At 45.7% G+C, this 27721-nt stretch overlaps 2 protein-coding genes across 7 annotated transcripts in view; both read left to right on the top strand.

The window, feature by feature from the left end:
- Window positions 1–10930, top strand: part of wdfy3 (WD repeat and FYVE domain containing 3) — a 61890-nt gene extending 50960 nt beyond the window's left edge. For all 6 annotated transcript variants that reach the window (XM_035529640.1, XM_035529639.1, XM_035529638.1 and 3 more), the window contains 20 exons: window positions 253–373; window positions 529–614; window positions 721–801; window positions 900–954; window positions 1044–1163; window positions 1960–2077; window positions 2153–2259; window positions 3137–3290; window positions 3482–3573; window positions 3760–3972; window positions 4232–4379; window positions 4789–4943; window positions 5269–5427; window positions 5505–5684; window positions 6162–6344; window positions 6477–6573; window positions 6738–7115; window positions 7590–7701; window positions 8048–8239; window positions 8405–10930. In XM_035529640.1, coding sequence (XP_035385533.1) covers window positions 253–373; window positions 529–614; window positions 721–801; window positions 900–954; window positions 1044–1163; window positions 1960–2077; window positions 2153–2259; window positions 3137–3290; window positions 3482–3573; window positions 3760–3972; window positions 4232–4379; window positions 4789–4943; window positions 5269–5427; window positions 5505–5684; window positions 6162–6344; window positions 6477–6573; window positions 6738–7115; window positions 7590–7701; window positions 8048–8239; window positions 8405–8525 — 2872 coding nt within the window. In that variant the 3' untranslated portion in view covers window positions 8526–10930. The remainder of the gene's footprint in view (window positions 1–252; window positions 374–528; window positions 615–720; window positions 802–899; window positions 955–1043; window positions 1164–1959; window positions 2078–2152; window positions 2260–3136; window positions 3291–3481; window positions 3574–3759; window positions 3973–4231; window positions 4380–4788; window positions 4944–5268; window positions 5428–5504; window positions 5685–6161; window positions 6345–6476; window positions 6574–6737; window positions 7116–7589; window positions 7702–8047; window positions 8240–8404) is intronic.
- A 461-nt stretch (window positions 10931–11391) lies between these two features.
- Window positions 11392–27655, top strand: cds1 (CDP-diacylglycerol synthase (phosphatidate cytidylyltransferase) 1). The gene is made up of 13 exons (XM_027028983.2): window positions 11392–12138; window positions 18928–19076; window positions 20932–21028; window positions 21371–21468; window positions 21849–21988; window positions 22641–22699; window positions 23506–23588; window positions 23790–23877; window positions 24243–24311; window positions 24397–24549; window positions 25873–25992; window positions 26088–26191; window positions 26638–27655. Exons 1-13 carry the CDS (start codon window positions 12070–12072, stop codon window positions 26771–26773), a joined length of 1365 nt encoding a protein of 454 aa, XP_026884784.2. The 5' UTR covers window positions 11392–12069; the 3' UTR covers window positions 26774–27655.
- The last annotated feature ends 66 nt before the right edge of the window (window positions 27656–27721 follow it).

The following is a 27721-nucleotide window of genomic DNA, read 5'->3' as shown; positions in this document are numbered from 1 at the left end:
ATGTACTATATTTTTCCAGTGAGACGCATTTTACGGACCTTTTCAGAACAGCCTGGCTTTTTTCCGCAACTGCAGTCCTCTTTTTTCGGGGACACCGACATAAGCCTTTAAGATCTCCCGCCTCGATGTCTCCCATGAGGACCCGCCACACCCTTATAGCTGGGCTGTGCCAGGGCATTTTAGGTGGAACTTATGGGGGGGGCGCACTTGTTTTGGAATGCGTCTCTAAATGAAGCGCCTCTGTTGTCCCAGCATGCATGAGCCAATCATCCCGCGAGGGGCCCGGCAAAGCCAGAGCCAGCTGAAGAGGAGCTGCAGCATATTTGCCTACGAGGACATCAAAGAAGTGCACAAGCGGCGATACCTGCTACAGGTGAGGGGGGCGGGGCAGCGGTCTGGCCAATGGAAGCTTTGCTTTTTCCCTTCCAGGCAGTGTCAGTGGGTGACTGTGTATTCAGTTTGCCAGATAATCGCAGTTTGCTGGATAACGCCGGACGTTTCTCTTTCTACTGCTCTGTCCTGCTACAGCCGATGGCGGTGGAGGTGTTCTCGGGCGACGGGCGAAATTACCTCCTGGCTTTCCAGAAGGGGGTCCGGAACAAAGTGTATCAGAGGTAGGCGGTTACAGGCCGGCTCCTTTAACAATAGAAGCGTCCTCCGCCCCCAGTCTGAGCGCGGCTCCATCTCACAGGCGACGGACCTTGCCTGCTGTGTTTGTAGGTTCCTGGCAGTGGTTCCCTCGCTGGCAGACAGCTCGGAGTCGGTGTCAGGACAGCGGCCCAACACCAGTGTTGAGCAAGGGTACGTGCCTCAGCCGCAGCGCCAGACAACAGCCCTGTGCAGCACCGATTAGTCAGAGCCACTGACTTATAAACCCCAACGCTTATCTGTTCCTCCAGGTCTGGCCTTCTCAGCACTTTGGTGGGAGAGAAATCGGTGACGCAGCGTTGGGAGGTGAGTGATTTCGTTTAAGCCTGTGTGGACAGGCGGCCTTCCGCGCCCAGCCCAGCGCTTTCTTGACTCATCTCTCCTTTTGTCCTCAGAGAGGAGAGATCAGCAACTTCCAGTACCTGATGCACCTGAACACGCTGGCCGGCAGGTCCTACAACGACCTGATGCAGTACCCGGTCTTCCCCTGGATCCTGGCCGACTACGACTCTGAGGTTTGGTTTGCTTCCTCGGGCCGATCGCCGGAAACGGCAGGCAGGCAGGAGCCACGTGCGCAGACTGATTTGCTGTTAAATCGTTCGTCTGAGACCTTGCTTGTAGTCTTGCCCCATGTCGATTTCATTAGCTTGAAAAATAACATTTATAATCTCACTTGATGTATAACGATACTGCTTGTGCTGTTCTATGCTCCTGTTACAATGGAAAACTGTGACAATAGCCATTCCTCTCATCTGGTCTGCCATGCTGCTCATGGCCACTGCCTATCCACTTTATCCACAGTGACAAATTGGCCTTCAACCAAAATTAATTTATTAAACAGTTTATAATGTTGGTAATGACTTGTTGATTTTGATCTTGTCGTCCAGGTAAACATACTCTACTGCAACTCCTGACAGCACTGTTTATCAGATTACTTATCATATTATCATATTCTCTTCATCTGCCCCTCCTATGTAATCATGTATTCTATTGCTTTGGCAAGATGTGTTTTTACTCTAATAATGGTAACAACAACAACATATTATTATTAATAATCTTATTTTATATCCAACCTTTTTTTCTTAATTTCTGTGACAGTATGGACCTTAAGTGACCATTTCCATTCTTATTGGCAGATTACAATTTTCTGAAACGTTTTTTGAATCCAGATTTCAAGAATAAGAAAAGGCCCTCGCACAAGGCCCAGTGAACCACCTCAAAAATTGTCTGCCTACGTGGCAGATGCATGAGGAATTTAAGGCAAAAAAGCCTTATGGTTGGGAGTCTGGTCACCTTTGCCATAATCCACAGGAACTGGACCTGAACAGTCCAAAGACCTTCCGGAACCTGTCCAAGCCCATGGGTGCCCAGACCGACGACCGACTGATCCAGTATAAGAAGAGGTTCAAGGACTGGGAGGATCCCAACGGTAGGTGCAAAAACTCTGCTGTTTGTAGCCGTGCTCTGCCCGAACCGCGCTCTGGACTCTCTTTTTTTGATTTAGGTGAAACCCCAGCGTATCACTACGGAACTCACTACTCCTCAGCCATGATTGTGGCCTCCTACCTGGTGAGAATGGAGCCTTTCACGCAGATCTTCCTCAGGCTGCAGGTGAGTGGGGTCAGGTGTGTCCTAGGGCTCAGGAATGTCCTCCTCCATGACCTTTTGTTCCTTTGCCATATTCAAACACTTCTGCATATTTTCGATCACTAACTCTTCAGAGTGTGTCTCGTAACACACACACCCACACACACACACACACACACACACCCATCCCCTACACACACACACACACACACACACACACCCCCATCCCCTACACACGCACGCACACACACACACACACACCCATCCCCTACACACGCGCGCACACACACACACCCATCCCCTACACACGCGCACACACACACACCCATCCCCTACACACACGCGCGCACACACACACACACACACACACACCCATCCCCTACACACACACACACACACACACACACACACCCATCCCCTACACACACACACACACACACACACACACACCCCCTACACACACACACCCATCCCCTACACACACACACACACCCATCCCCTACACACACACACACACACACACACACACACACACACACACACACACACACCCATCCGCCCCCCCCACACACACACACACACACACATGCATCCCCTACACACACACACACACACACACCCATCCCCTACACACACACACACACACACACACACACACACACACACACACACCCATCCCCTACACACACACAACAAAAGGTTTTACCCTTATTACCCAAAATCCGCCCCCTCCCCACTGTCCCAAGCGCACATCTGAGGCCGACTGTCTTGTCCAATAATAGCATCCTCCTTTGCTCTGGGACTGTTTGCATATGACACTGTTTTGCTCCCAGCGAGGGGGGTCACCTGCGAGAAGACTCTCCTCCGGGTGGGCAGTGAAGCCTGTCGTTGGTTTGTGCAGGGGGGCCATTTTGACCTGGCCGACCGGATGTTCCATAGCGTGCGAGAAGCCTGGCTCTCAGCCTCCAAGCACAACATGGCCGACGTGAAGGAGCTCATCCCCGAGTTCTTCTACCTCCCAGAGTTCATGCTCAACTCCAACAACTTCGACTTAGGTGCGAACTTTGAACTTTGACTTTGTGAGAGTGCTTCATCCAACTTGGTTGTTTGCGACAGAAAACAACAGAACAGTGATTCTTGTAATAGCGTCACTGATTTAAATTGCAGTAATTTGCTAATACCTTTCGTCAGCTCAAGGCTTTTTATATGAGGTTTTTTTGTTTGTTTGTTTCTTGTGGCGATACAGGGAGCAAGCAAAATGGCACTAAGCTGGGAGATGTCATCCTGCCTCCGTGGGCCAAAGGAGATCCAAGAGAGTTCATCAGGGTTCACAGACAGGTGAGAAACTCCCCTTCTCTTCACCACAGTGCCCACTGTACATACGGATGAGGTACTATTACGCAAGGCACTCTGACACCATACCAGCACAGGAGAGTTCACATCAACATGCCGATCACAGACTAGCTCCCAGAAGGCCCAGGCGACACTATGCTTCAGTGTGCCACGTCTCGCTTGCGTCCCTAGGCTCTGGAGTGTGACTACGTCAGTGCCCACCTGCATGAGTGGATCGACCTCATCTTCGGCTACAAGCAGCAAGGCCCCCCCGCGGTGGAGGCGGTAAACGTGTTCCACCACCTCTTCTACGAAGGCCAGGTGGACATCTACAACATCAACGACCCACTGAAAGAAACCGCCACCATCGGCTTCATCAACAACTTCGGCCAGATCCCCAAGCAGGTGCCGGACCGAGCGAGCTCTGACCCAAGGGGCAGCCGTAATGCTACTCCTACTGTCTGCCCTTCTCTACGCACCCCAAATTGTTCTTTTTCTTAGGAGTTGCTCAAAATTTAATTAAAAGACACAATGTATTGCATGGTTTATGAGGTTACCGTGAATATTTACAAGATTACCTTGAATAATTGAGATCTTTCAGGAAATGTTGCAGCATTTTGCACCGACATGCCCAGTTGACTAGCGTTTGTGGGTTTTGTGACAGCTGTTTAAGAAGCCCCACCCCCCCAAGCGGGTGCGCGGCAGGTCGAACGGCGAGATCCCTGGCATGCCTGTCTCCATCAGCTCCACTGCCGACAAGATCTTCTTCCACCACCTGGACAACCTACGACCCTCCCTGGCTCCTGTTAAAGGTACTGTGGGATGGATGTGGCTACGGCTCGCCAGGAATCCGAAAACCACACACACGCATTAAATGAGAGATAACGGGGACCATTGAAAGCCTGATGCTTGCAGTCCCAGCCGTAGCAATATTAGGATGTCTGTTCCTTTCATGTGAGCTGCTCTTCCAGTTTCCCCACAGCTGTCTAAGCTGTTTTTAACCTGTTTATCTAGTCAGGACGATTTGTTTTTGTTGTTAAGCCTCCTAGAAGGGTGTGGCATTAAGCCAAACGGCTCTGACCTTAAAATGAGAGCAGAGGACACAGCAGCTTACTCCGAGTAGCAGCAACAGTGTGTGTGCGCACGTGTGTGTGTGTGTGTGTGTGTGTGTGCGCACGTGTGCGCGTGCTTCTATGCGTGCGTTTGGATCTATGGTTACAGAACTGAAGGAGCCAGTGGGTCAGATCGTGTGCACCGACAAGGGCATCCTGGCAGTGGAGCAGAACAAAGTGCTGGTGCCCCCGGCATGGGGCAAGACGTTTGCCTGGGGCTACGCAGACCTCAGCTGCAGGCTAGCCAACTACGAGTCAGACAAGGTGAGCAGTGTCGGCGAACAGAACTCTGCCTTCATAAGACAAACAACACGCAGTGCAGCGCGGTGGCTGGTCACTGGCAGAATGGCAATTTTCTGACTCATAGATGTGTGTGTTGTGAAGCCACTGCTTTGATAGATTTTAGCGAAATAGCATTTTGGAGACTTTGAATTTCAGTAGACGTAACAGTGCCCCCCAGTGGACACTTGAGGGACAGGCTTGCATTCATGAATTATTAACGTTATGAATAGTTTATGCTGCAGTCGACTTAATATTCCGTGGGTTTATCCTTTGTCTGATTTGAGGCTTTTTTTTTTAATCTTTGTAGGCAGTGATCGTGTATGAGTGTCTGTCTGAATGGGGCCAGATCTTGTGTGCTATCTGTCCAAACCCCAAGCTGGTGATTACCGGTGGCACCAGCACGGCCATCTGTGTGTGGGAAACGAGTACGTCCAAAGAGAAGGCCAAGACCCTCGCGCTCAAACAGGTAAAGCTGCGACGCCTCGACTCCTTACTGTTTAATCACACCAAAGCCCCGCTCCGCTAAGCTGGCTGGGTTCGCAGGCTCTCCTGGGCCACACGGATGCGGTGACGTGCCTGACGGCGTCCTCCGCCTACCACATCGTGGTGAGCGGCTCCCGGGACCGCACTTGCATCATCTGGGACCTTAACAAGCTGGCGTTCGTCACGCAGCTGCGAGGCCACCGCGCTCCTGTCTCGGCACTCTGCATCAACGAGCTCACTGTGAGTTCCAGCCGCCGGGCGTGGCCGGGCCCTGGGCTCCTGGCCTCAGGGGGATGGCATGGAAAGAGAATGTGTCAAAATTGTAGTAAAGTACAATTTCCAGAGAAACAGGATGTTGCTGACAGAGGTCCTTCATCAGCTGTGCAAGCAAAAAGCTTCAAAGTACTTACACAGCTGATGATGGACCTCTGTCCGAAACACATTCAAGATTATGTAACTAAGATTTTGGATATTTCTTCTGCTTTGACAAATTGACAGGGATCTTTAAGTATTCTTTGGAAAGAAATATTCATGGGCTTTTGTAGTCCCTTTCGAACATTAGTGTTATACATTTGAAAACCTTTTCCGGGTCCGACACCACAATGTTTGAGAGGCAAGCATGGAGCACACAGAACCGGCCAAACATTTTTGAAAGGTCAAGCTGGGTTTAACCGTTAAGCATCGTAAACTTCTCGGACGAATGACTTCGATTTGCAGGGAGACATCGTGTCTACTGCGGGAACATACATCCACGTGTGGAGCATCAACGGCAACCCCATCTCCAGCGCCAACACGTTCACGGGCCGCAGCCAGCAGATCCTGTGCTGCTGCATCAGCGAGATGAACGAGTGGGACACCCAGAACGTCATCGTCACGGGACACTCGGATGGCGTTGTCAGGGTAGCCCGTCAGCCGCCCCATAATGCAGTTCATCCAGCGTGATGGTCTTGTTGAACTGGAGATGTGGAGACACTGCACCGATGCACAACTAAGGCTTTTTTTCCTTTCTTTTTCTTTCTCTTTTTCTTTTAGTTCTGGAGGATGGAATTCCTACAAGTCCCAGAAACCCCTGCCCCAGAGCCAGTAGAGCTTCCAGATGTACCGGACTGCTGCGGAGAGGAAAAAATCAGTAATGCACATCCAAAACATCACTCCGTTCTTGTTGCAGACTGTGCCTTTGACTTCGCCATCTGTTCATGCTTTTTAGCTGAGCGCAAGGCACCTAAAAATCTCATCAGAATCGGTTCCTGTCCCGTGCTGACCAACTGCCTTATCCGTCTCGCCCCCTTGCAGACGGCCGCGAAGCCCCGGACGACGACAGCAGCGAGTCGGAGGGTGAGGAGGCTAGCGCAAGGCAGGACGGGGTGGGGTCGCGCGGGCCCACGGGCCAGCCAGCCGCCGTCGCCGTGCCCGCCGTCGCTGTGCCTAGACCCAAGCCCCGCGCAGCCGCCTCCTGGTCGGTAGACAGCAGCTCGGATGACTCGCGCCGCTGGTCGGACACGCTCAGCGTGGACGAGAAGGACGGCTTTGTGTTCGTGAACTACTCTGAGGGCCAGGCCAGGCCTGCCGCCACCGCCACCAGCCTGCCCCCGCCTCCCCTCTCCGCGCCCCCGCATGGGCCCTCTGCCCCCACCGCCACCGAGGCTCGACCCTACAGCCGCCTGAGAGCCGGTAATTCACACGATGCAGATTATTCTGGTAAACCGTGACGTGAGGGGGGGGTGTGGTTTGTGAACGTTAACTCCTTTTGATGGTCACGTCCTCCCTCTTAAAAATGCTGAAGCTCGTACGATAGTCCAACATTCCGGGTTTTGAGATTACATTAAAGATAAGATTAGAAGATCAGACCTGTTCCATGAGATAAATCACTGTGGCTGTGTATCCAACGCGCCAACGTAGCTCCATTATTTTGGACACTTTACACCACACACACACACACACACACACACACACACACACACACACACACACACACACACACACACACACACACACACACAAAACATTTTTATGGTGTACCATTCCATACCATCCAGTAGCCCACGGTCAGGTCCGGTATGCAGTCTGGTGTGGGCGGGGCTGACGTGGGCAGGGCCGGCTGGCAGTACTGACCGCTCTGTTGCTGTGGCCTTCTCCTCCGAGCAGGCTACAGATGGGAGAGGCAGCTGGTCTTCCGAAGCAAACTCACCATGCACACCGCCTTCGACCGCAAGGACAACGCTCAGCCGGCCGAGATCTCAGCGCTCGCCATCTCAAAGTAAGCACTGTGCCTGGGCCCACATGCCAGCTCATGCGCTTGCAATCTAAAGCCAAATATGAGCACAGTTAAAAGGTAGTAGTGTAATGTTCAGAAGCCCTGCAGGAGAGAGAGAGAAGCAGGTGTTCTTGCTTGGTGGGTCCTGGGCAGCTGTGTTTTAACCATCTACTGTGAACAAGCAAGAACATTGGCCCAAAGAAAGAAATAAACACAGAACTAAAACTAAAAACAGGCCAGTTATTTTGCTTCTATCCCTCCCTCCTCACGCTTCAAATTGTCTATGACCGGCCCGCGTTCTCTCTCTCCCATGCTGCGTCACTAACGAGGCTCGTCTCCTTCGGCGTAGGGACCACAGTAAGATCCTGGTGGGTGACGGGCGTGGGCGCGTCTTCAGTTGGTCGGTGAGCGAGCCGCCCGGCCGCGCCGACCACTGGGTGAAGGACGAGCAGGTGGACAGCTGCTCAGGCTGTGACGTGCGTTTCTCCCTCACCGAGCGCCGCCACCACTGCCGCAACTGCGGCCAGCTTTTCTGCCAGAAGTAAGTCCATCTCTCTCACTCACTCACTGTCTGTGTCTCACTCTTTATCTGTCTGTCTGTCCTGTCTCTCTTTCTCTCTTTATCTCTCTCACTCACTCACCTGTCTGTCTCTCACGCTTTATCTACCTGTCTGTCTTCTCTCTATCTCTCTCCTCTCTCTATCAGATGCAGTCGCTTCCAGTCAGAGATCAAGCGGCTGAAGATATCATCGCCCGTGCGTGTGTGTCAGAACTGTTATTACAACCTGCAGCATGAGCGGGCCTCAGAAGAAGGTTCCAGAAACTAGATAGCCACCCCCCCCCCCCCCCTTACCTTCCTCTAAAGAACACTCACCACCGCTCCGTGCCAGACACTGATGTGTGTACAGCACAGACAGAGACTAAACTCACTTCACTAATGTTCATTGTTTCACACACGGAGCATAAGAGATGGGTGCTTGACCCCTTCAGTTACCTTTTCTTTGCCATTTTGCTTGATCATGTCGACTTCAGCGATTTTCCATGAACTTTAGATTTTAGGATGGAAAAAAACAAACAAACCATGCACTCAAAACTTTCCTTCATAAATCCTGATGGAATTTGTTTATACTGTAAATAATTACAATGGCCTTTTTAACTAGAACAGAAGAATGAGGAGTCGTTGCGGAGAGATATAAGGAAAAAAACGCCTGTAACATAGCATTATAACACACCACTCCTGACTTAAAAGCGAAAACGTCTAAAGCGGTTGTGTGTAGTCAATGTCACTAGTCATGGAATCCCAGCGGGTATAATAACGGGGACTATGAATGTTAATAATAAATGTTTGTGGGTTGACATTACTACTGTGTCTAGTTATGCAAATACTTCTTTTGTTTACAATGTGTTAACGCAGACGTGTTGCCCACAGTATCAAAACTGCTGCCAATACTTGATAGAAATTGATGTTTATTTTAGGGGTTTTGTTTTTGTTGTTGCCAAACTGCTTTGGTATAGACCTTTTAGCATATTTATGAACAACAGAACACTTTTTAAATTCCACTCTACTGTTGATTCTGCATTAGAGACATTCTTGTACAGACATGCTTAAGGTATTTAGTGTTTTCCAGCTATTGACTTCACTCTAATTTTGTGTCATATCAGAGTTTTTAAACAAACTGTTGGGGCATGAATTTATTGATTACTTTCCCCCATAAAATTCAGGTATTAATCATGGTTCAGATATAAACAATGAATGTGTTATGAAATACGTACCTGAAACCGACACCTTTCCACCTGACTGAATATTAGAAGAAATCACAGATGTTCAGTGTAAAATTAGGCTAATAAGGGACTTTTTCCAGGTTTATTTACATTCTACATGTAAATTGTATGTCATTACTAAATGTGATTTGAACTAGCTTTATTGTTTCTCTGTAACACTAACATAGTTATCTGAGAACACTTGGTCCATTCAACCACCACTGTTGAATACCTGTGTCAGTTTATTTCTGTCTGAAATCCGGAAGAGAAACTGCAGACGTGCGTCAGTTTAGACACATTTGCAGAATGTTTAAACCAGGGGTCACAAACACAAGTAATGCTCAACGGCTATGTCGTGTGTTCTGGTGAAAAGGGCATTTTACTCTGCTTTGGATTGATGTTTTAAAAAACTGGAATCGTTCAGTCTGTGATGTATTTTCTTTTATTTCTGTGGTCTTTCATCAGTGGTACTGTGGGCAATGCTGCATTGAAAGTGCTGCTTTGATTGTTGGGAAGAAACTCCTGTTTTCCTTTTAACTAACGTTAGACACACAAATCACTTTAAAGGAAGAAATGCAACACTTTCGGTAGTGTATTATTCACTATATATATATATATATATACATTTCCCCATCATTTCCTGAACAACCCAATATGCACTCATTATCGTCATGATTACTCATGTACTGTAATTTAGCGTGCAATCATGACATCAAAGCTGTTAGGATTTTGCTGTTAACAAGCAGCTTAAAGGTCAGATGGCTCTATGAATCCAAATTTATTTTCGCACCTTCATGTGTAAAAGAAACACATTTAAGGCTCATGGTTTTATCAAAGGCATTTTTATGTTATGGGCTGTCATTTTAAAGGGACGTGTTCCTTTCCAGTAAAACAAACTGTACAAAGTATTTATGCAATTATAATGTTTCCTTTTTTATGATTACTGTACATTTTTCAGCAAGTTGGGTTACTTGTTGCATGTCTAACACAGCTGACTTTCTGTGTCAGTGCATTGTACGTTTGCCGTTATTACTGCCTCTCTCTCTCTCTCTCTCTCTCATACACTCTCTCTCTCTCTCACACACACACACCCACACAAACACACACTCGTATATTTCTATGGCGTTATTGAATGAGATGATTCTGAAGCCTTGAGAGTTCTGTACAGAGTAGCCAAGTGTTCTGAAGGGGTGCCCTAATAACCCCTCTGGGTTAACTTTTGTACTCTATGTAAGAAAACTATGGACTGAAAAAAAAGGATCCTCTTTTTTTTTGGTGGTCTTGTGTTAGACTGCATTACTACAGTACCTGTGCGACCTGTGGTAGATGAATGTTCACTGTGCATTTGTGTTCAAATACACATACATGACTCCCTGCTAGAGTAACCCTGAATTGTACGGTTAATATAATGCAATAGATCTGGTACTCATTTTTAATTTAATTTCAATTAAATCCTTGCTGTTTACCACCAGCAGTGTGCAGCTTTTTAATTTTATTTTTAAATTTTTCTAATGCATTTTGGAATGGATTTTACACAACCGATCGCGAAAATATTCTCTCGGTGATTGTAGAGACCAAAAAAATTAGATGGACATGCAGTAGCCTAGCTGTGCAGTTTTGGGTATCACGTTATCAGCAAACAATGACAACCCACACTGGAAAAGATGTAGACAGGAAAAGTGAAAAACGTATGTTTATTTGTTTATATGCTTAGAGAGTAAGGATCCCTTAATAGCGTTGCATGATTATGCAGTATGCAATTTCTGTAACTTGTCGACTGTTTCTCCACTAATGCAAATATAGTTTGAAAGGCTAAAGAAAAATGTACTTGTGACATCTTATCAGTGTTTTTCAAAATAGTCCTCGGAGACCAGTACACCGCAATGCTTTGTTGCAGACCCTTATGCGTCTGCACTAAGTAATAAAGGCCTGTAGATGGCCTATTACCCGACTCGGTGGCCTTCGGGACAGACGTAAGTGTGTGTCGACGAGCCCTAGTGGCACCGGGCTGAAGCGATCTGGGGATTTTGCAGTATAGTAACGTAATGACAGCTACGGCCAAATGACCAGTCGAACAGCTGCCGCTTGGATGCACCAGCTCTCCGTGAAACAGATAATGGGACTGGAAATGAATCATCAGAACAGAAGAGCGCTTTGAGTGCACCATTAATGTACGCATCTTTAAAAAAAAAACCCGTCGGTCTGGGAAACCGTTTAAAACACTTTGCTGTCGATTAGCAGTAAAACAAGTTAAACTAGAAATCCCGAAACCAAAGTTAAACCAGAAATACCGAAATCGTATGACGCGCGTGTGAGGTCGGTCGGTCGCGACGGTCGCCGCAGAGCGGAGCAGTGCGCGCGGTTCTGGCGGGGAGAGGCGACAGGCTGCTCACCCGCCGCAGCAACACACCAACTGACTGCGGATATAAACAAACACACGACGGGCGAGGAGAGGCTCGCCAACACATCGAGGAGTCCTTCGGCACCTCGATGGTCGCTGAAGGTTATATGAAACGGATTACGAGCGCTGACATTTGTTTCAAGCCCTTTTATTCCTACGGATATCTAACATTGCCTATGTGTTTGTGCGTTTAAAAAAATACCAACGAAATGACGGAGCTGAGAAAGCGAGGAGCAGGAGGCGGGGACCCTAACAGTACAGAAAACATCAGTGATAAGGTAACTCACGTTAGCCGAGTCTGTATTAGTGAGCTTTTACATCTAGCTCGGCATTTAGCTGGCTGGCTAAGTAGGCTCGGCAAGCCCATGGCTGTACAGTCGCCCACTTACTGTGCATTAGCCAGCTAGCTTGTTTTTATAGCAGCTATGTGGCTCTCGGATGTTCACATTCATCAAACACATTAATAAACTTACTGGAGATGGAGTTGGTTAGCCAGCCAGCAATTCTTTTGCAAGTGTTTGACCGCCACTAGCTGTTTTTACCTATTCCAGAGTCCCACGCATCATTAGTTACTTAGTTAATCATTCGCCAGCTAGCTGGCTGGTGTTGATTTTTGTCACCAAAATTAGCTATACCTAAGAAGTTAAGATGGCTATCTGCTGCTGATACTAACGCTAGCTAAGCTTAGTAGCTAGTGAAGCGTTAATAACTTAGATATTTCCTAGCTAAGAGAACAAGTCAGTTAAACTGACCTGCTAGCCTGAATTTCCGTAGCACAAGTCAAACGCAAGGAAGGTAGCTAGCGGTAAGCTAGTTAGCTAATGAGCTGTCATTAAACCAGATGAACCGATGTAGCTAGTAACGTTAGCTTACATTAGCTCTACGGACTCATCACTGGAGTTTTCGTTAGATAACTATACTGAATAATTGATTTTTCTGTCCGTACTGACCATTTAAAGTTAGGAGGAAGGTGCTGGCTAGCTATTCCATAATAGCCATTAAGTTGGTAAAGTTTAGCGTGATTTTGAGTAACGCTATCTGAGTAAAATGTCAAAGTAGCTTGCAAGCTGACTACGTTATATCCCGTTTAATATGAGTGTTTTAGCTGTGTGTGACATGGGCTAAGATAACTTTCTTTCAGGGTTTCTGACCCTGAAATACTGACAGGCTTCTTTCTACTTCATTTCTACCCTGAGTAGTTACTGTATCTCCGAACCAAAATAAAGTAGCCTGTTTACGCACAATTTATTGGGTTAATAGAAATTATAACATATCAACAGCCACGCAAAATTTACTTTGTGCTACTGTGCATGTTTTTTCTTCATTTTTTGCATTTGTTTCGAAAGAAGGTGCGTGAGAAATGTCACCGTAAATCAGCAGTAGAACCGGTGTTGCAGTTAAGGTCTGTACGGATTTCAGAAATGTAACGTAGATATGTCATTTATATTTTGTAGGTAATTATAATTGCATTAATTTTTCTAGAATTCAATTCTGAAGAATTAATTAAATTGTGTTTAACCGTTAGAATTTGAATTAAAAATCTCTTAGAACTGTATTCTACAAATTGTGTGGTAGAGGAAGTTTAATAATGTGTACATAGTTATGTGTGTTTAATAATGTGTACACAATGTATTATAGGTATATTTGAAACTGCTTGTGGGTCAGTGCATTTATGAAATTACCAAAAATAATGAACATGACAGGGTGGATCAGGAATTTGACCTCCCCCAAATTAAATTTCAGAAGATATTGCTATATTATTTTAAAGAAATTCAACTATAAAGTTTGCCTTTGTTACATTACAAGAATCAAGGATTGAATCTGGATGGCTTCAGTTAGGACATTTCCTATTGTTTCTGAACATGATGAGCATGACAAGATGGAGCATTTGGACTGTCACCAAACTTAATATCAGAAAAAAAACATACAATGTCTCCAAAAGTAGACAGTATCTTAAATTATGACATTATGGCTTTATTACAAACCAGGCGATCTGTAGCTTTTTGATCCGTCATTGTCAGCGTTTCCTATCATAATGAAGCAGAAATCAAGAATTAGATTGTACAACCAGTAGCAGAATGTGAGCTTTGTTTAGACCGTTATGAGACAGGATAGTTTCACTCTACTGATGATGTGCTGTTGTAGTAGTTATGCTGCTCAGTAAGAGAGCAAGGCTTCCATCGGTGGAATGAATATTAAACGCCTCTATGTTAGAATCCTGCCTAAACAACGTGATACTGCAGCACCACAGATCTTTGGTTGGTCTGCCATCGCAGGGGCAGCGGACTCCAAAGAGCAGAGCCGTTTGTAACGGGTCTGTGGTGTGGCTGAATAAGTGCCTCACCCACTCCAGTCAAGCCCTGCCAGTTTGTGCAGAACCTTGTGCTGAAAAAGTTTTATGAGTAGCAGAGCAGCACCTTCACTGTGACCAATGAAAGTTATCCCTCAAGTCTCAAGGAATCTACTCTGGAGTCTCAAGGAATAACTTCTGGAGTTTTGTTTGTAATTAAGTGTGAAAACAGAGTTTCTCTAACCCAAAAAGCTAATTATTTTAGCCTGTGAGCTCTTCTCTGGGCAAAGTTTTCAGTATTCTTTTTTTATTTGCATATTGTCATTTTATTTATCTAGTGTATTTACTTATCTACTGTATACATCTTCTCTGTTGTATTTTGACTGACACACATCAGTTCACCATGTCAAATTCCTTCGATATGAAAATGTACTTGGCCAAATTATTGATTCTGATTCTGAGACCAAGGGAAATTCATAACTACAGCCTCCCAAAGTCACTCGCTGACGCAAGTCTTAAAGTCATAAATGCAACATTTAACATGGAATTTCTCCACAATAAGAGTAATATTTTCTGAAATTAAATATGGTAACAATACTGTACCTGTGATTATAACCATAAATTAAAAACTTAGTGGAATTTCTGTTAATTCCATTTTAATATCTTTAGTGTGAGGACAGGCAGAGATCTGCATCATCAACCTAATTATGTTCAGAAATCTAATTATGTTAAACCTAATTATGTTTCTTGTGTTTTGAAACTATGGGAAATTTCCTGACTGCAGCACCCAAATGCAGTCATTGATGCCTGTAATTAAGACATAAAGGCGATGTTTAAGATGGAGTTTCTCCAAAAGTAGACTAATATTTTCTGAAACATCATGCTCATTGTGTTAATAAATAAACTTGCGATATTTTCTTATAGCTAGCCAAACTCAGTTATTAATGCCTCATGTAGGCAACCCTTAATGTGGAATTTCTGTAAACATTGGTAATGTCTTCTGAAAATGGTAATATCTTCTGAAATTCTATGTTTGGACAGTCATTTTTTCAGCTTTAGACAGTAACAAGTATATTATTTCTTCATATTTTAATTCTAGAATGGATTTTTATGTAATTCCATATAGAATATAAATGACAATCAATTACATTTATGAAATTCAGAACTCAATTGTAACAATGCTGTTGATTTACATTTGACACATTTAGCCTTCTATTTTTATAGCACTACTTCCCATGTGTACCTTCAATCAAAACAAATATATGCAAAAAAAAGTAAATCTTTACAAACGTTTGCGCAGTAGCACATACAAACAGCCAGATATAGTTTTATATGATATTTTAGAATTTCTTTTAATCCAGTCAATTGAAATTGTGCCTCAATGCTCATTGTTGGATAGCAACAGCAAGTGTCAGATAGTGACAGATTGGTTATAAACTGGGTAAATCAAATCATTCAGTTATGAATGAGTAATTGGTAAAGGTGGTTGCCTCTTTTAACATGGCTGCTTTGATTCTGCCATCCCCGTGACTGGCCCTCCGGCCTGAGTATAGCATGCTGGCCTCTCCTCTCTGCTCACGCCTCAGCTACCATGCACACTCAGTGTTAGATGTCACTGGCGGATCTAGAATATAGCGTGCTACGCCATACATGAGCATGGAGAGTTTATTCCCTAGGTAGTGCCCTACTAGGATGCGGTTTTCTTACTTGGCATCCTGCTCTACTCTCATTGGCTTAGCTTGTTGTCTTGTCAGGTCACACCAGACAATAAACGGGTCACACCAGACAACAACAAACAGGTCACACCAGCCCTTATGTCAGCACACACCCGTTACTAGAGGACACAGCAGACAAAGTGCAGGCTTGGCAAGTTGTGGTGACTCAGTAGTGTCCTGATCTGCAAGCAGTTAAGAGTACTATGACTTTTTGTTTGCTGAGTGACTGTGAGGACAATGAGAGCTGAGTATTCTGTCCATGACTGTAACATAAGCAACTGGACTTTACAGTTCATCGGCTCATTGCTTTATCCGTGACCAACCTGGCGATACGGGGTGCATGTTTTCCTGTTCTGTAAAGTCTTCTGCCTCAGCTTCTGTCCTGGCTAGCTGTAGACTGGTGCATTTTGCAATTTTTGCGTACAGGTTTTCCTAATCAGCCTGTGTAGTTTTGTTCGGTCATTGCTGGGGTTTTTATGCTGACACCTCTGTAAAGTAACAAAAGAAGCAGTGAAAACCAGGCTAAGCTGTCAATCGCCTACTGGATCACACTGAAGCTCATTGCGGCTCTGGAGCTTTGCATTCGCCTCTGCTGGCTTGCTAAAGCGCGGCCGGGGCAGGTGCAAGCACGGACCGTGCCGGAGGCCGCTATCAGCGAGCGAGCAAGTAGCCGGCACCTCTCTCGTTCGGATGCCTCGGTGTCTGTGCGCATGAGAACCTCTGGGGATTTTAGAACCCATGAAAAGATCTCCTTTGGGCTCCACTAGCCCACCATCACCATCACAGCCTGGCTGCAACACGCCTGCAGCCAGGCCTGGGGTTAGCCTCAGCTTGCACCCGCTGGCCCAGATGACCCTTATGACTGGGCATTAGCCTCAGCTCACGACCGCTGGCCCGGACGACCCTTCTGATTAGGCATTAGCCTCGACTCGGGCGCGCTGGTCTGCTTAGCAGCTTTGTTTGTTGTGTGCCTTGCGCAAAGGTAGGTGACAACTCTGTGGCTCTGTGAGAAAGTGGAAGTCTGAGTGCCATTTCAGTAGATGTTGTCTTAGCAATGCTTTCTCATGTGCTGACGTGTGTGTGTGTGTGTGTGTGTGTGTGTTAGCGTTAGCGTTAGTGTTCTCGTCTTAAATGTACTGTTCCAAAGAAGTGCAGAAGTGAGATAGTGAGCCGGTTCCTGCATAGGATTCCCCATCCTCTTAAATGCTCAGCAGAATCTGCCTAAATGCCACAGGCACAAAACGCACAGCGGCATTTTTAGGGTGCACAGAAGCCAGGCTCGGTACATTTCCACCAACGCTGTCTGTAGGCGTTAGTCTCCTCATTAAAAAGTTAAGAGAAAGGGGTTCTCTTACAAGCATTAATATGACACTTCAGACTCGAGTGACCCCTAGACTCTGCTGATCTCGCTCCCAATTACCTCCTAAGGATGGCTAATTGGATTCATGGACCAAAGTCCTTAGCTGAGTTACTAATTTTAGATAGATTTTTTAAAAAAATCTTGTTTCACTTCTGCTCATATTATTTAGCTTGGCTTTCATTGAAGAGTTCACAGAAGGGGCAGTAATAAATCTGAGAAGCAAGCAGACGCTTCTCGAGTGCGAGTGGACAATTTGTTCCCAGCGGGGACGGTTAGCAAAAATAGGAGTTTTGAAAGTCTTTACTGTTTCGTTAGCGGGTGTCAGTCATCCTGTTCTCAAAATGACACAGTTTCTCGACGTCATGGCTGAAATAAAGGGTCAAGACCATGAGCAAGGAGGCAAGTCCAGTTATGACTCAGAAACTCTCATTTATTGCTTGTTTATTGATTGTTCTCTCCTTTAAAAACAACTCAGGGCTTTATATTGGTGCACATAACTATTACAGTCTTGCATTAGGCAGAAAAATTTGCCCTGTTAATTCTTTCATTCTTGCATATGGAGCTTTCGTCTTGTGATGTGATATAACGGTGGTCCTACAGACAGAAAAGAAAACGCTTCCTATCCCTTGAAGTTCCTACTAAGACATGTCCCATTGCAGGCTGTTAAAACGAGTTAGTGTTGACTTATCAGGGCATATCCCGGACTGGCTGTGAAGCCTGTGATTTATGATGCATGCTTTGTGGGACACGTTGGGCAAAGCAGGGAAGGTCCTCTTGAGTGTTCAGCTAGGACTCTATGAAGAATAATGCCCTAAAGCTGCCTGAAAGCTTTTTCTGTGGTTATTTTGTTTATTTGTTTTTATTAGTTTGGTATTTGTAGTAATTAACACGGTGCTTTGTGAACCCATAGTGGTAACATGCCTTCAAAAAGTAAATAATCCACATTCTCACCTTGATGTTGAGGGATTAGGAATAAGACATGGCCCTGCATAGCTACAGTACGCAGGCCTGCTTCTGTATGGAGTGGCCGTGTCAGTCAGCAGTCTCCTGTTACCCAGCTTCCCCAGTCGTGGCTTCGTGCCTCATGCTTTTGTTTCAGTCAGATCTGAAATTGCACCCTCCCACACACGTCTTCCGAGTGGATTAGTCAGCACTCTCCTCGGATGACACGCCACCCAGAGCTCCTCCACCCAGAGCTCCTCCACCCAGCGTAGTGGCTGCTGGCCGCGCTCTCCTCCTCTGGGCTTGCGCTGTCCACTGCCTGCTGTTCTGTTCTTCACCTTGCTGCCGTGCGGTCATTTGCCATGTAGAGAGTGAAACTGAAGCAGGCAACCTCTCTGCAGTCCACCCCCCTGAATCTCTCACACGCACAGAGGCATAAAAGACCAAGCACTACTGTACCCTGCCCGCGCAGGTGCGGCACTCTCTCGCAGGCCTGCATTTGCATGACCTTTACCCTCCACTGTCCTCAACCAGTCTGGCTTCATTCCTCTGGCCTCCACCCAACCACAGGCAGACAAATCGTGCCTTGCTGAGATTTTCATTCATGCCCTCAACGGCGGTGTAGATTTAAATTTGTATTCTCCCCTCGGCAGAAAGTGACAATAGTTTGTATTAAGACTCGCCACAGTTTACGTGCTTGTGTACCACACAGCTATATCTGCTCTGTGCATATGCGCACTCATGTGTGTGGTCTCCACAGGAGGCAGATGGACAGGACCGACTGGGGCTCCATGGCGAAGGAGAAGCAGACATGGAGGGCGAATGCAAGGCACACACCCCTGACATGCCGCCAGGAGACGGCAACACTCCGCAGTGTCTCAACAGGGCCCTAGAGGGCCTGTCCTCCAGGTAGGCATCACACCGAGGGGGTGTGTGGGGGAGGGGTGACACCGGGTCTGTATCACCCTGGCCATGCGATATTAAAACCTTTCAGACTGTGTGAACCATAAAGGTGTGGCTGCCAACCCCCCACTGCAGTGTTGTGTCGTAGTCTTCATTTTCCAAGAACTGTGCTGTGCATGAACAAGTTTGGCTACAAAAGTCACAACACTGTCAGTAAAAGTTCAATCTTTTGTCCACAGGAGGAAGTGATTGGGAAGTTGTATGAAGTTAAGATTCTTGGGAGTAGTTTTAGTGAGATTCCTCCCTGACTGTGTTTTCCTGTTTTCATGGTTTATAAGCAGGGAAATGTCAAATGGCTGAGCAAGTCGCAGAGTGACTAACAACCCCAGTGCCTGTAATGCGCAGTAAGCACTTGCAAATAGCAGCAGCAGTGCTGGTTTCGTAAGATACTAGTTTTTTATTTTGTTTTGTTTTGTTTTTTTTAAATGTGCGATTTACGTTACTGTGTATGTAGAGCTGGTATTTGATTGGCAGGTGAGGGTGACGGGGTGAGCCAATAGGCCATCAGAGCTCAGAGCAGACTAACGCATATGCCCACTTAGAGGCTGCCCTAATGTGGGCCAGCCTTCCTGGTCTCGGATTGGCCGTAGCCACTTCTCTCTATAAATCCCCTCCCTCCCCTCCTCCGCACATGAAAGGACACTGAGTCACGCTAGGCGCTCCTGAATAGATGCACCCGATCCTCCTCCCCCATTCTGACTCATTCTGACTCTCTCTCCCCTTCTCCATCCCCTTCCCCTCCTCTCACTCTCCACTGACACCTTCCCCCCACGCACGCCGTGGTTCTCTGGTTGAATTGTAGCACCAGTTTGGTTTATGGCACCGCCCAGTAGCGCAAACCAAGAGCTCATATCTTTATGGAGGCCCTTTGTTGGGTTTATGAATGCTCTCGTACATGAGGAACGACTTGAGCTCCTGCAGTAGGGGACTGTGTGCCACATTCGCACCCCCACATTCCCAGAAATCAGCAGAGTGGTATTTTTTGCACTGACCTTCCTTTATGGTCCAAAACTGATTTGCAGGTCACATCACAGTCTGTTAATAGGACTGTTTTGTAATTTACTTGAAATGCCTCAATTTATGGTTGTTTGGATCCTCTGGGGTTTCGTAAGTCCCTAGTAGGCCCTTTTGAACGCAAGCCGAGTGTTTAAAAACTCCATTTGTCCCCATTTCATTCCTCATTGGTCTCTTTGTGCAGAGTCATGCTCTTGTACAGTGGCAGTGGACACAACACAGCCACTCAGATTTCCGGAATGCGTCCGCTGCAAAATATTTTGGCCCCTAGTTTTGGTTTCCTAATTCTTTTCCAGGAACTGAGTTGTCAATTTAGGAAGAAAACAGGCAACTTTAGACAACCCATAGCCTCGTCACTGGCTGTGTTTAGCCTCAGGCACGAAACACCTCTGTATCTTTTAGTTTTTTTAAATTATTTGAACCTAACTATCTGCTCAGTATTAGCCCCCCCCCCCCACCTGCTATTACAGTCTCTCCTGTTGACAATAACACACAAGGCGAGAACCATAGGACATATCCATTTAAGCTCTTTTAAACTGCTATATATATATGTGTGTGTGTGTGTGTGTGTGTGTGTGTGTGTGTGTGTGTGTGTGTGCTCCTTCATATACACCAGCATTTCCCACTTCTGCCCTGCTAATACCCGATTCAGCTCCTTAATGGCCCATAGAGGTTTGCTAAAGTGTTGAACGTGGTTTGTCCTTGCAAAAGGTCCTGCGCTGCAGGGGTGGAAAGTGGTCTGTGACTGATACATTTGTTCTTTGTGGTGACTCGTTTATTCACGCAGATGGAAGAACTGGTGGATACGAGGAATTTTGTCCCTGACCATGATCACGGGGTTCTTCCTCATCATCTATTTGGGACCACTCATGCTTATATTTGTCGTGAGTACGCCTTCACTTCTTATCTCCTGTTGTGGTTGTAAACGTGCAAGACAACACACAGGCAGTTACCACTGACCTCCACACCGAGCACTGTTATAGCAGGACTGTTGTCCTCCAGTGACCCTGGTTCTGCAGTGCCATATGTCACCTGCTCAGCATTTGTGAGGGTTCTAGGTAATAGATGTGTAATTTAGTTTCAACAGGTTCCTTGAGGGTGTTCGTGATTCAGCAGGATGGTTTAATACATTTGTTTTCCTACTGTTGAGTAAAAGCTGTACTATGCCGCAGACTGATGAATAACTGTACTCAGATCCATTACTTATGGGATTTCTATATCTTTAGGTAATGAGCATTCAAATAAAGTGTTTCCAGGAGATAATAACCATCGGCTACAGGGTGTACCATTCCTATGAGCTGCCGTGGTTCAGGACACTCAGCTGGTGAGTATGAGTACGCGTGCTCCGGTGCATAGGATCAGATCTGGTTTCTGTCTCTCTGCCTCGATCTGTCAGCAACTTTTCATGCCTGGCCTGTCAAACACAAACGCGAACTCGCCTCTTCCCTCTCCTCCGCAGTTCACCTCTGCTCACAGATAGACTAGCGATTACCCGGACTTGAGCAAAGTACAAGTCCAAGTTGGAGCTGTGTGTAAAGTACACCCAAGTGGGTGCATCTAAACAGCAGCATTATGGATTATGGGGGTGTTCCAAAGAATAACATGGGGGGGGGGTGGGCGGCATTCAAAGATTATTCCTGCCTATTAGTATATGAGCAGTATATGAGCAGACTTCTGACCCAAAAACGTCCACCTCCATTTCAGGTACTTCTTGATTTGCGTGAACTACTTCTTCTACGGTGAGACAGTGGCCGACTACTTCGGCGCGCTGGTCCGGAGGGAAGAACCCTTGCAGTTCCTCGTGCGTTATCATCGTTTCATTTCTTTCACACTCTACCTGGCAGGTGAGCTTGGCGGCAGTGAGGGATTTGAACAGTGAGGGATTTGAACACTATAGGCCCCCATAGCAAGAGCCTGACCGTGGGCTGTTTGAATGCTCCCCGGCTCTGTGATTCAAGTGGTATCAAAGGCGTCTTGGCTGATTTCTTGGGTGGGGTCATGTGACGCTTGCTATCTTCCCACCTCCCAAGTGCTCAGAGCATGATATGTGCGGTTATTAGAGTGAGCATGATACAGCAAAATAGTCCAAACATGGCGTGAGCCTTTTCACACAGTGGCGTGATCCTCCTTCATAGGCCTTGGGCTCCATTACATGTTACTGGGGGGCTCTTACCTGTGACTGTACATTTCTAACTGTGCATTATTCAGTGCTGATGTCTGAGTTAGCATGGCGATGGGGAGAATGTGCAGCATTTCACTCTGCTTCCCCTCACAGCTGTGTGGTCAGACTTGGCACCAAGAGCAATTTGTCATTTCATACTTCCCCTCCACTGGACTTTTAAAATAGTTTCAAAAACTCTGACTCTCATAAGTCGTCATCATTATTCCTAAAACTGTAAAATGGATTGGTTATTTTTCCTCCTTTATGTGTTTTGATTGTGTATTTTTATTTCTTTGTTTTTGTAAAACTGACCGCATGTTGTTTGCCTTTTACAGGGTTCTGCATGTTTGTTCTGAGCCTGGTGAAGAAACATTACCGCCTGCAGTTTTATATGGTTTGTACCCACGATACCGTGTGCAAGCACTCACTCAACACTCACTCCTCACTCAGCGTGGTACTTCAAATGGGATATTTTAAAAGCCACACTGTATATTATAAATTCATGACAGCATCCAACACATGAAGAACAGCACCAATGGTGTATTATTATTATTATTATTATTATTATTATTATTATTATTATTCACCAACACAGGAGTTTTTTTATTTAGGTTGACCAATATTTTGGCAAAAAAGTGATGTGTTTTGAAGGTGTGGCGTAACCTCTTGGCAGAGGTCATTACCTCAGGTGGCTTACTGCTAATGTTATAGCCAGCTCAGTTCTGTCATCGTTTTATAGAGCATCGCCATTTTTCACTTTTATCCTTTGATCTCTCAGGGGTTATGAAGCGCGTTCAAGTAATGGTACTTTTGAAACATCTGCCTTAATGTCAACAGATGTTTAGGATCAGTCACATGCGCTGTTAATGACCACACACAAGCGTCTGACTTCTCTCAGTCATGACTGTGCAGTAGTGTCTAAGCAGTATACTATATGTGATGTTAAGCCCAGTTGACACACAGTGTGAACCAGTTAGTGAAAGCAGTTATACAGTTGGCCCGGGTTTGCTAGCCCTTTTCGCACTGAACTAAATCAGGGATTTCAACACTTTACTGGGTGTTTAAATGGTTAAATGCTGAGAGGTAATTGGTTAGTTAGCAATGTTTTTATTGGCTGCATATTATCCTTACTGTTCCATTAAATATGTCTGTGCCTGTGTGTATGTGTACGTATTCGCGCACGTGTGTTTGCCTTTCTAGTTTGCCTGGACCCATGTGACCCTGTTGATTGTGGTAACCCAGTCTCACCTGGTTATTCAGAACCTTTTTGAAGGGATGATCTGGTAAGCAGGGCTCACACCCAAACCTAGGGCTGCTGACTACTCCCACCTTAAAATGCTTGTTTTCATAAAAGCTTCATCAATGTGAATGGCAGAATATTTAGGACTGTTTCTCACTTATTCCGCTGGCAAATTCCCGTTATCCCACCCACAATGGTACATATTCCTCCTTCTCTTTCCTGTCCAATGCTCATTCATGTGCAGGTTCATTGTGCCAATATCAACGGTCATCTGTAATGACATCATGGCTTACCTGTTTGGCTTCTTCTTTGGAAGAACTCCTCTGATTAAGGTAAAACTGACTCGAGTTAAGATTTTGTGTTCTTTTGCAAGTTTTGTGCTTTATAGAAAGTTTGTGGGGGGGGAAAAGGATTAAAGTTTACATTGTTTGGATAGTTTACATTTACATTAGGGTTGTAAAAATGAAAAATGCTGCAGTATATCCTGGTGTGTAGATCTGAAGGTGGTGATCAAATAGCATCATTTTTGGAATGTTAAATTTAATTATAATCAGTTATAATAATTGATCATGTATACTAATTGTAATCAATGATATGCTGTAATTTTTTGAAGACTGGACTTGATGCGTTTGGATGGTTCCTTAAAGCACTGTAGTGGATTTAGATGCTCTAATCAGGCCGTTGCATTTCCTCTCAGCTCTCTCCTAAGAAGACCTGGGAAGGCTTCATCGGTGGCTTCTTCTCCACGGTGGTCTTCAGTTTCCTCGTAAGCCTCCCGCCGGCCTCAGAGCGTGCCGAGCACACCCCTCCGGAGGGCTCCTGGCCCTAACCCCCATTTCTTCCCTATGCAGTTCGCCTACCTGCTCTCCCAGTACCAGTACTTTGTGTGTCCGGTGGAGTACAACAGCGAGACGAACCGCTTCACCGTAGAGTGCGAGCCCTCGGACCTGTTTGTGATGCAGGAGTACACGCTGCCGGCCACAGCTCAGAACCTTCTCAGATGGGTAAGGCAGTGGATGGGTGTCCGGTAACTATAGAAACGAATGTCCCACAGCGGGGAGGAATCCTTGCTGAACAGGCACATAAATGATGCAGTAACAAAAACGAGTACTTACATTTACAGCACTTAGCAGATACAGAGCGACTTACAAAGTGCTTTGTCATTTACTGTCATTTAGTAGAGTAGGTTAGAGTCCAATATACCAATGAACTAGAATAGTGTAGAAATACAGGGATCAATGTTGATGCCTAGAAGTACAAAATACATAAGCTCCATCTTAGACAATGATAAGTACAATAAACAATAAGTATGACAGTTTGTTAATCAACATCAGTGTAATAAACAGTATCCTACAATCAGTAAATACAACATTGGTTGTAGGGTTTTGCACATCTATCGTTGGATAGATCCTTACACTCATTGCTATAGTGTAATCAGAGCATATCACTAATGGTGTACAGTACCTGCACCATATACCAGAGCCACTTTTTTGAACACCTCTTGTAAGTGCACAGTCAAGTCATAATACTAAGGACGACAGTGACTGATTAAAGTGCCCTCTGATGAAAATTGTAATCTCGTTTACACTGACGACAGTAGACTGGTCCACTGTTGCATATATTTGTCACTTGGTAGTACATGCTATCATGAGTCTAGCATTTGTTAAATGGAACAAAAAGGGCAGTTTGGGGTCCTCCCCCCAACAGAGTCCCCTCCACCAAAACCAGGATTTCATCCCCAAGGAGCCAGTCATAAAAGGAAAAAAATCTGATGACACCCTACGGAAACCTTTCTGAAAACTGGGCCTTATAAGTGCTTTATCTTTTACCTTTTAGCTGATATGTGTGGGGTGGAGGACAGCCTCCAGCCTTTCTCAATCAAAACCTACACAAAGCAAATGCCATTACACTCCACTGGCCTTCAGGCTGCAGAGAGTTTGAAATGTGTCCTCTTAGCTAGAAGTCATCCACTGACATCCATTGAATTTGCTCTCGCATTCTGAATTGCGGCAGTAAGTGACCAACAAACTACAAATTCTGGTCTGGGATGATGTTTCTTCACTCACATTAGTGAGGACAGATCACTACAATAAACGGGAGGCTCGATTTCTCACTCAGAAGCTGAACATCCTCTCTGAGTTTGGGCTGCTCTGTTTACCTTTGACAAGGTAAACAGGCCAGCATGTAGAGACACGGAGTCACGGAGAGGAGAAGAGCTTTACGCACGTTTTCCTGTGCATTTCGTGCCATGTGGCCTGGGAAACCCAAAAAGGTGCCCGTGAACTCAACTCCTTTTCCCCACTTCTACCCCTTTTTCCCCCCCACAGAAAACGGTGAACCTGTATCCATTTCAGATCCACAGCATCGCCCTCTCCACGTTCGCCTCGCTGATCGGCCCGTTCGGAGGCTTCTTCGCCAGCGGCTTCAAAAGAGCGTTCAAGATCAAAGTCAGTCTGGCTGTGGCTCTCCTCCTCCAGCAGTGATGTTGCTCTGTGACAGTCGCCTGCTTGCTCCTCTCTGACAACCTCATTGATTTTTACAGGACTTTGCGGACACCATCCCAGGCCACGGCGGGATCATGGACCGCTTTGACTGTCAATACCTGATGGCAACGTTTGTTCATGTTTACATAGCGAGCTTTATCAGGTAAGGATGCATACCTGCCACCAGGGCTTCCATTACATTTATCTCATTTAGCTGACACTTTTATCCAAAGCAATTCTGACTGAATACATCGTGAATAATTGAGGGTTAAGGGTCTTGCTTAGGGCTCCAACAGTGGCAACTTGGCAGTAGTGGGGACTTGAATTGGCAACTTTCCGATTACAAGTCACAGTACCACTGAGGTACCAGTGCTCTGTCCATTAGAACTCCCGTCTAGGGTGTTCAGGATATGTGCGAGATGTAGGGCAGTTTGGATTTCCCCTGAAAACACTCCAGGAGGTCACTGTAGCTACGCTCTCCACAGGTTCATATTTTGCTTGTAGCCTTGTCAATTTTGGATGTCTGTGAATTCTTTACTACTAAATATGACCCAAAAGATGGCCTTTTGTATGAATAAGTGTTGTTTCCTTGATTCTCCGTCCCTCCAGGGGGCCGAACCCCAGTAAGGTGTTACAGCAGCTGCTGGCGCTGCAGCCTGAACAGCAGCTCAGCATTTTCAACACACTGCGCAACCACCTGCGAGAGAAGGGCATGCTGCCCCCTGCTGTGCTGGAGGCTCAATGAGAGAACAGGCAGCCAGTCGCTACAGCAGTTAACATTTAACTCTTCAGATATTCACACATGAGTGTGAGCGCACAACCCCCCCCCGCCCCCCTCCTCAAAACATCCTTTACAGCATATCTAGTTTTGCAACAACAGAATTAAGACTTTACCAGCAGACTTTGCCTCATGCTTCCACTGCATGAACAGCTTGTTGATCTACAAAAAAAAAAAGAAATGGAGCAGCAACCACACATGGCCACATGAGGGAGGTGTGGTTCTTTTTGCCTTGAACCATATACAAGAACACGTCTTCTGACAAACAGCGAAAGACAGAAGCATGTGGTAAGTGAATGTCAGAGGGCTGAAAGTGTGAAATATGCACAGCGAGTGCATTGCACTGATCGTGAAACATTCTAGAATACATTTGTGGTTTTTTTCCATCTTTTCTTTTCTCCTCTAGTCAGCAGAACAGAAATAGGCCACTTTGTGTCTGCAGTAAGGCTGTGACATTGGCTTGTGAAACGCTATTACACAAAATTAGCATGTAACCCGTGACTCCTCAGTGATGTCCTTACTGGCAGCATATGAAGCAAAACACCCAAAAATGAAATGCACTCATAGTTATCATGAAAGTAGCCATTTTCTCTTTTCTCATTGTGTGTGTGTGTGTGTGTGTGTGTGTGTGTGTGTGTGTGTGTGTGTGTGTGTGTGTGTGTGTGTGTGTGTGTGTGTGTGTGTGTGTGTGTCTGTGAATTCTAGAATATCAGTAGCAATGGACTTCATTAACTATGGAATTTAGATGATGTAGGTGTGTGTATGTGTGTGTGTGTGTGTGTGTGTACATATCTCTCATGTAAATAGTATAAAGATTATACTAAAGGATTTACAGTATTTTATTTATATATATATATATATATATATATATATATATATATATATATATATATATATATATATATTAGTACACTT

Source organism: Electrophorus electricus, chromosome 9, assembly GCF_013358815.1.
Source record: "Electrophorus electricus isolate fEleEle1 chromosome 9, fEleEle1.pri, whole genome shotgun sequence".
NCBI lineage: Eukaryota > Metazoa > Chordata > Actinopteri > Gymnotiformes > Gymnotidae > Electrophorus > Electrophorus electricus.
Note: the sequence above shows the minus strand (reverse complement) of the source record. Positions and strands in the feature narration are given on the sequence as shown.

Bases quoted from the DNA above. Each gene is read 5' to 3' on its own strand.
- cds1 (XM_027028983.2), top strand. From the start codon at position 12,070: ATGACGGAGCTGAGAAAGCGAGGAGCAGGAGGCGGGGACCCTAACAGT. The intron at 24,312-24,396 runs GTAAGCCTCCCG...TTCCCTATGCAG, and splicing joins CGGTGGTCTTCAGTTTCCTC to TTCGCCTACCTGCTCTCCCA. The intron at 25,993-26,087 runs GTCAGTCTGGCT...TGATTTTTACAG, and splicing joins AAAGAGCGTTCAAGATCAAA to GACTTTGCGGACACCATCCC.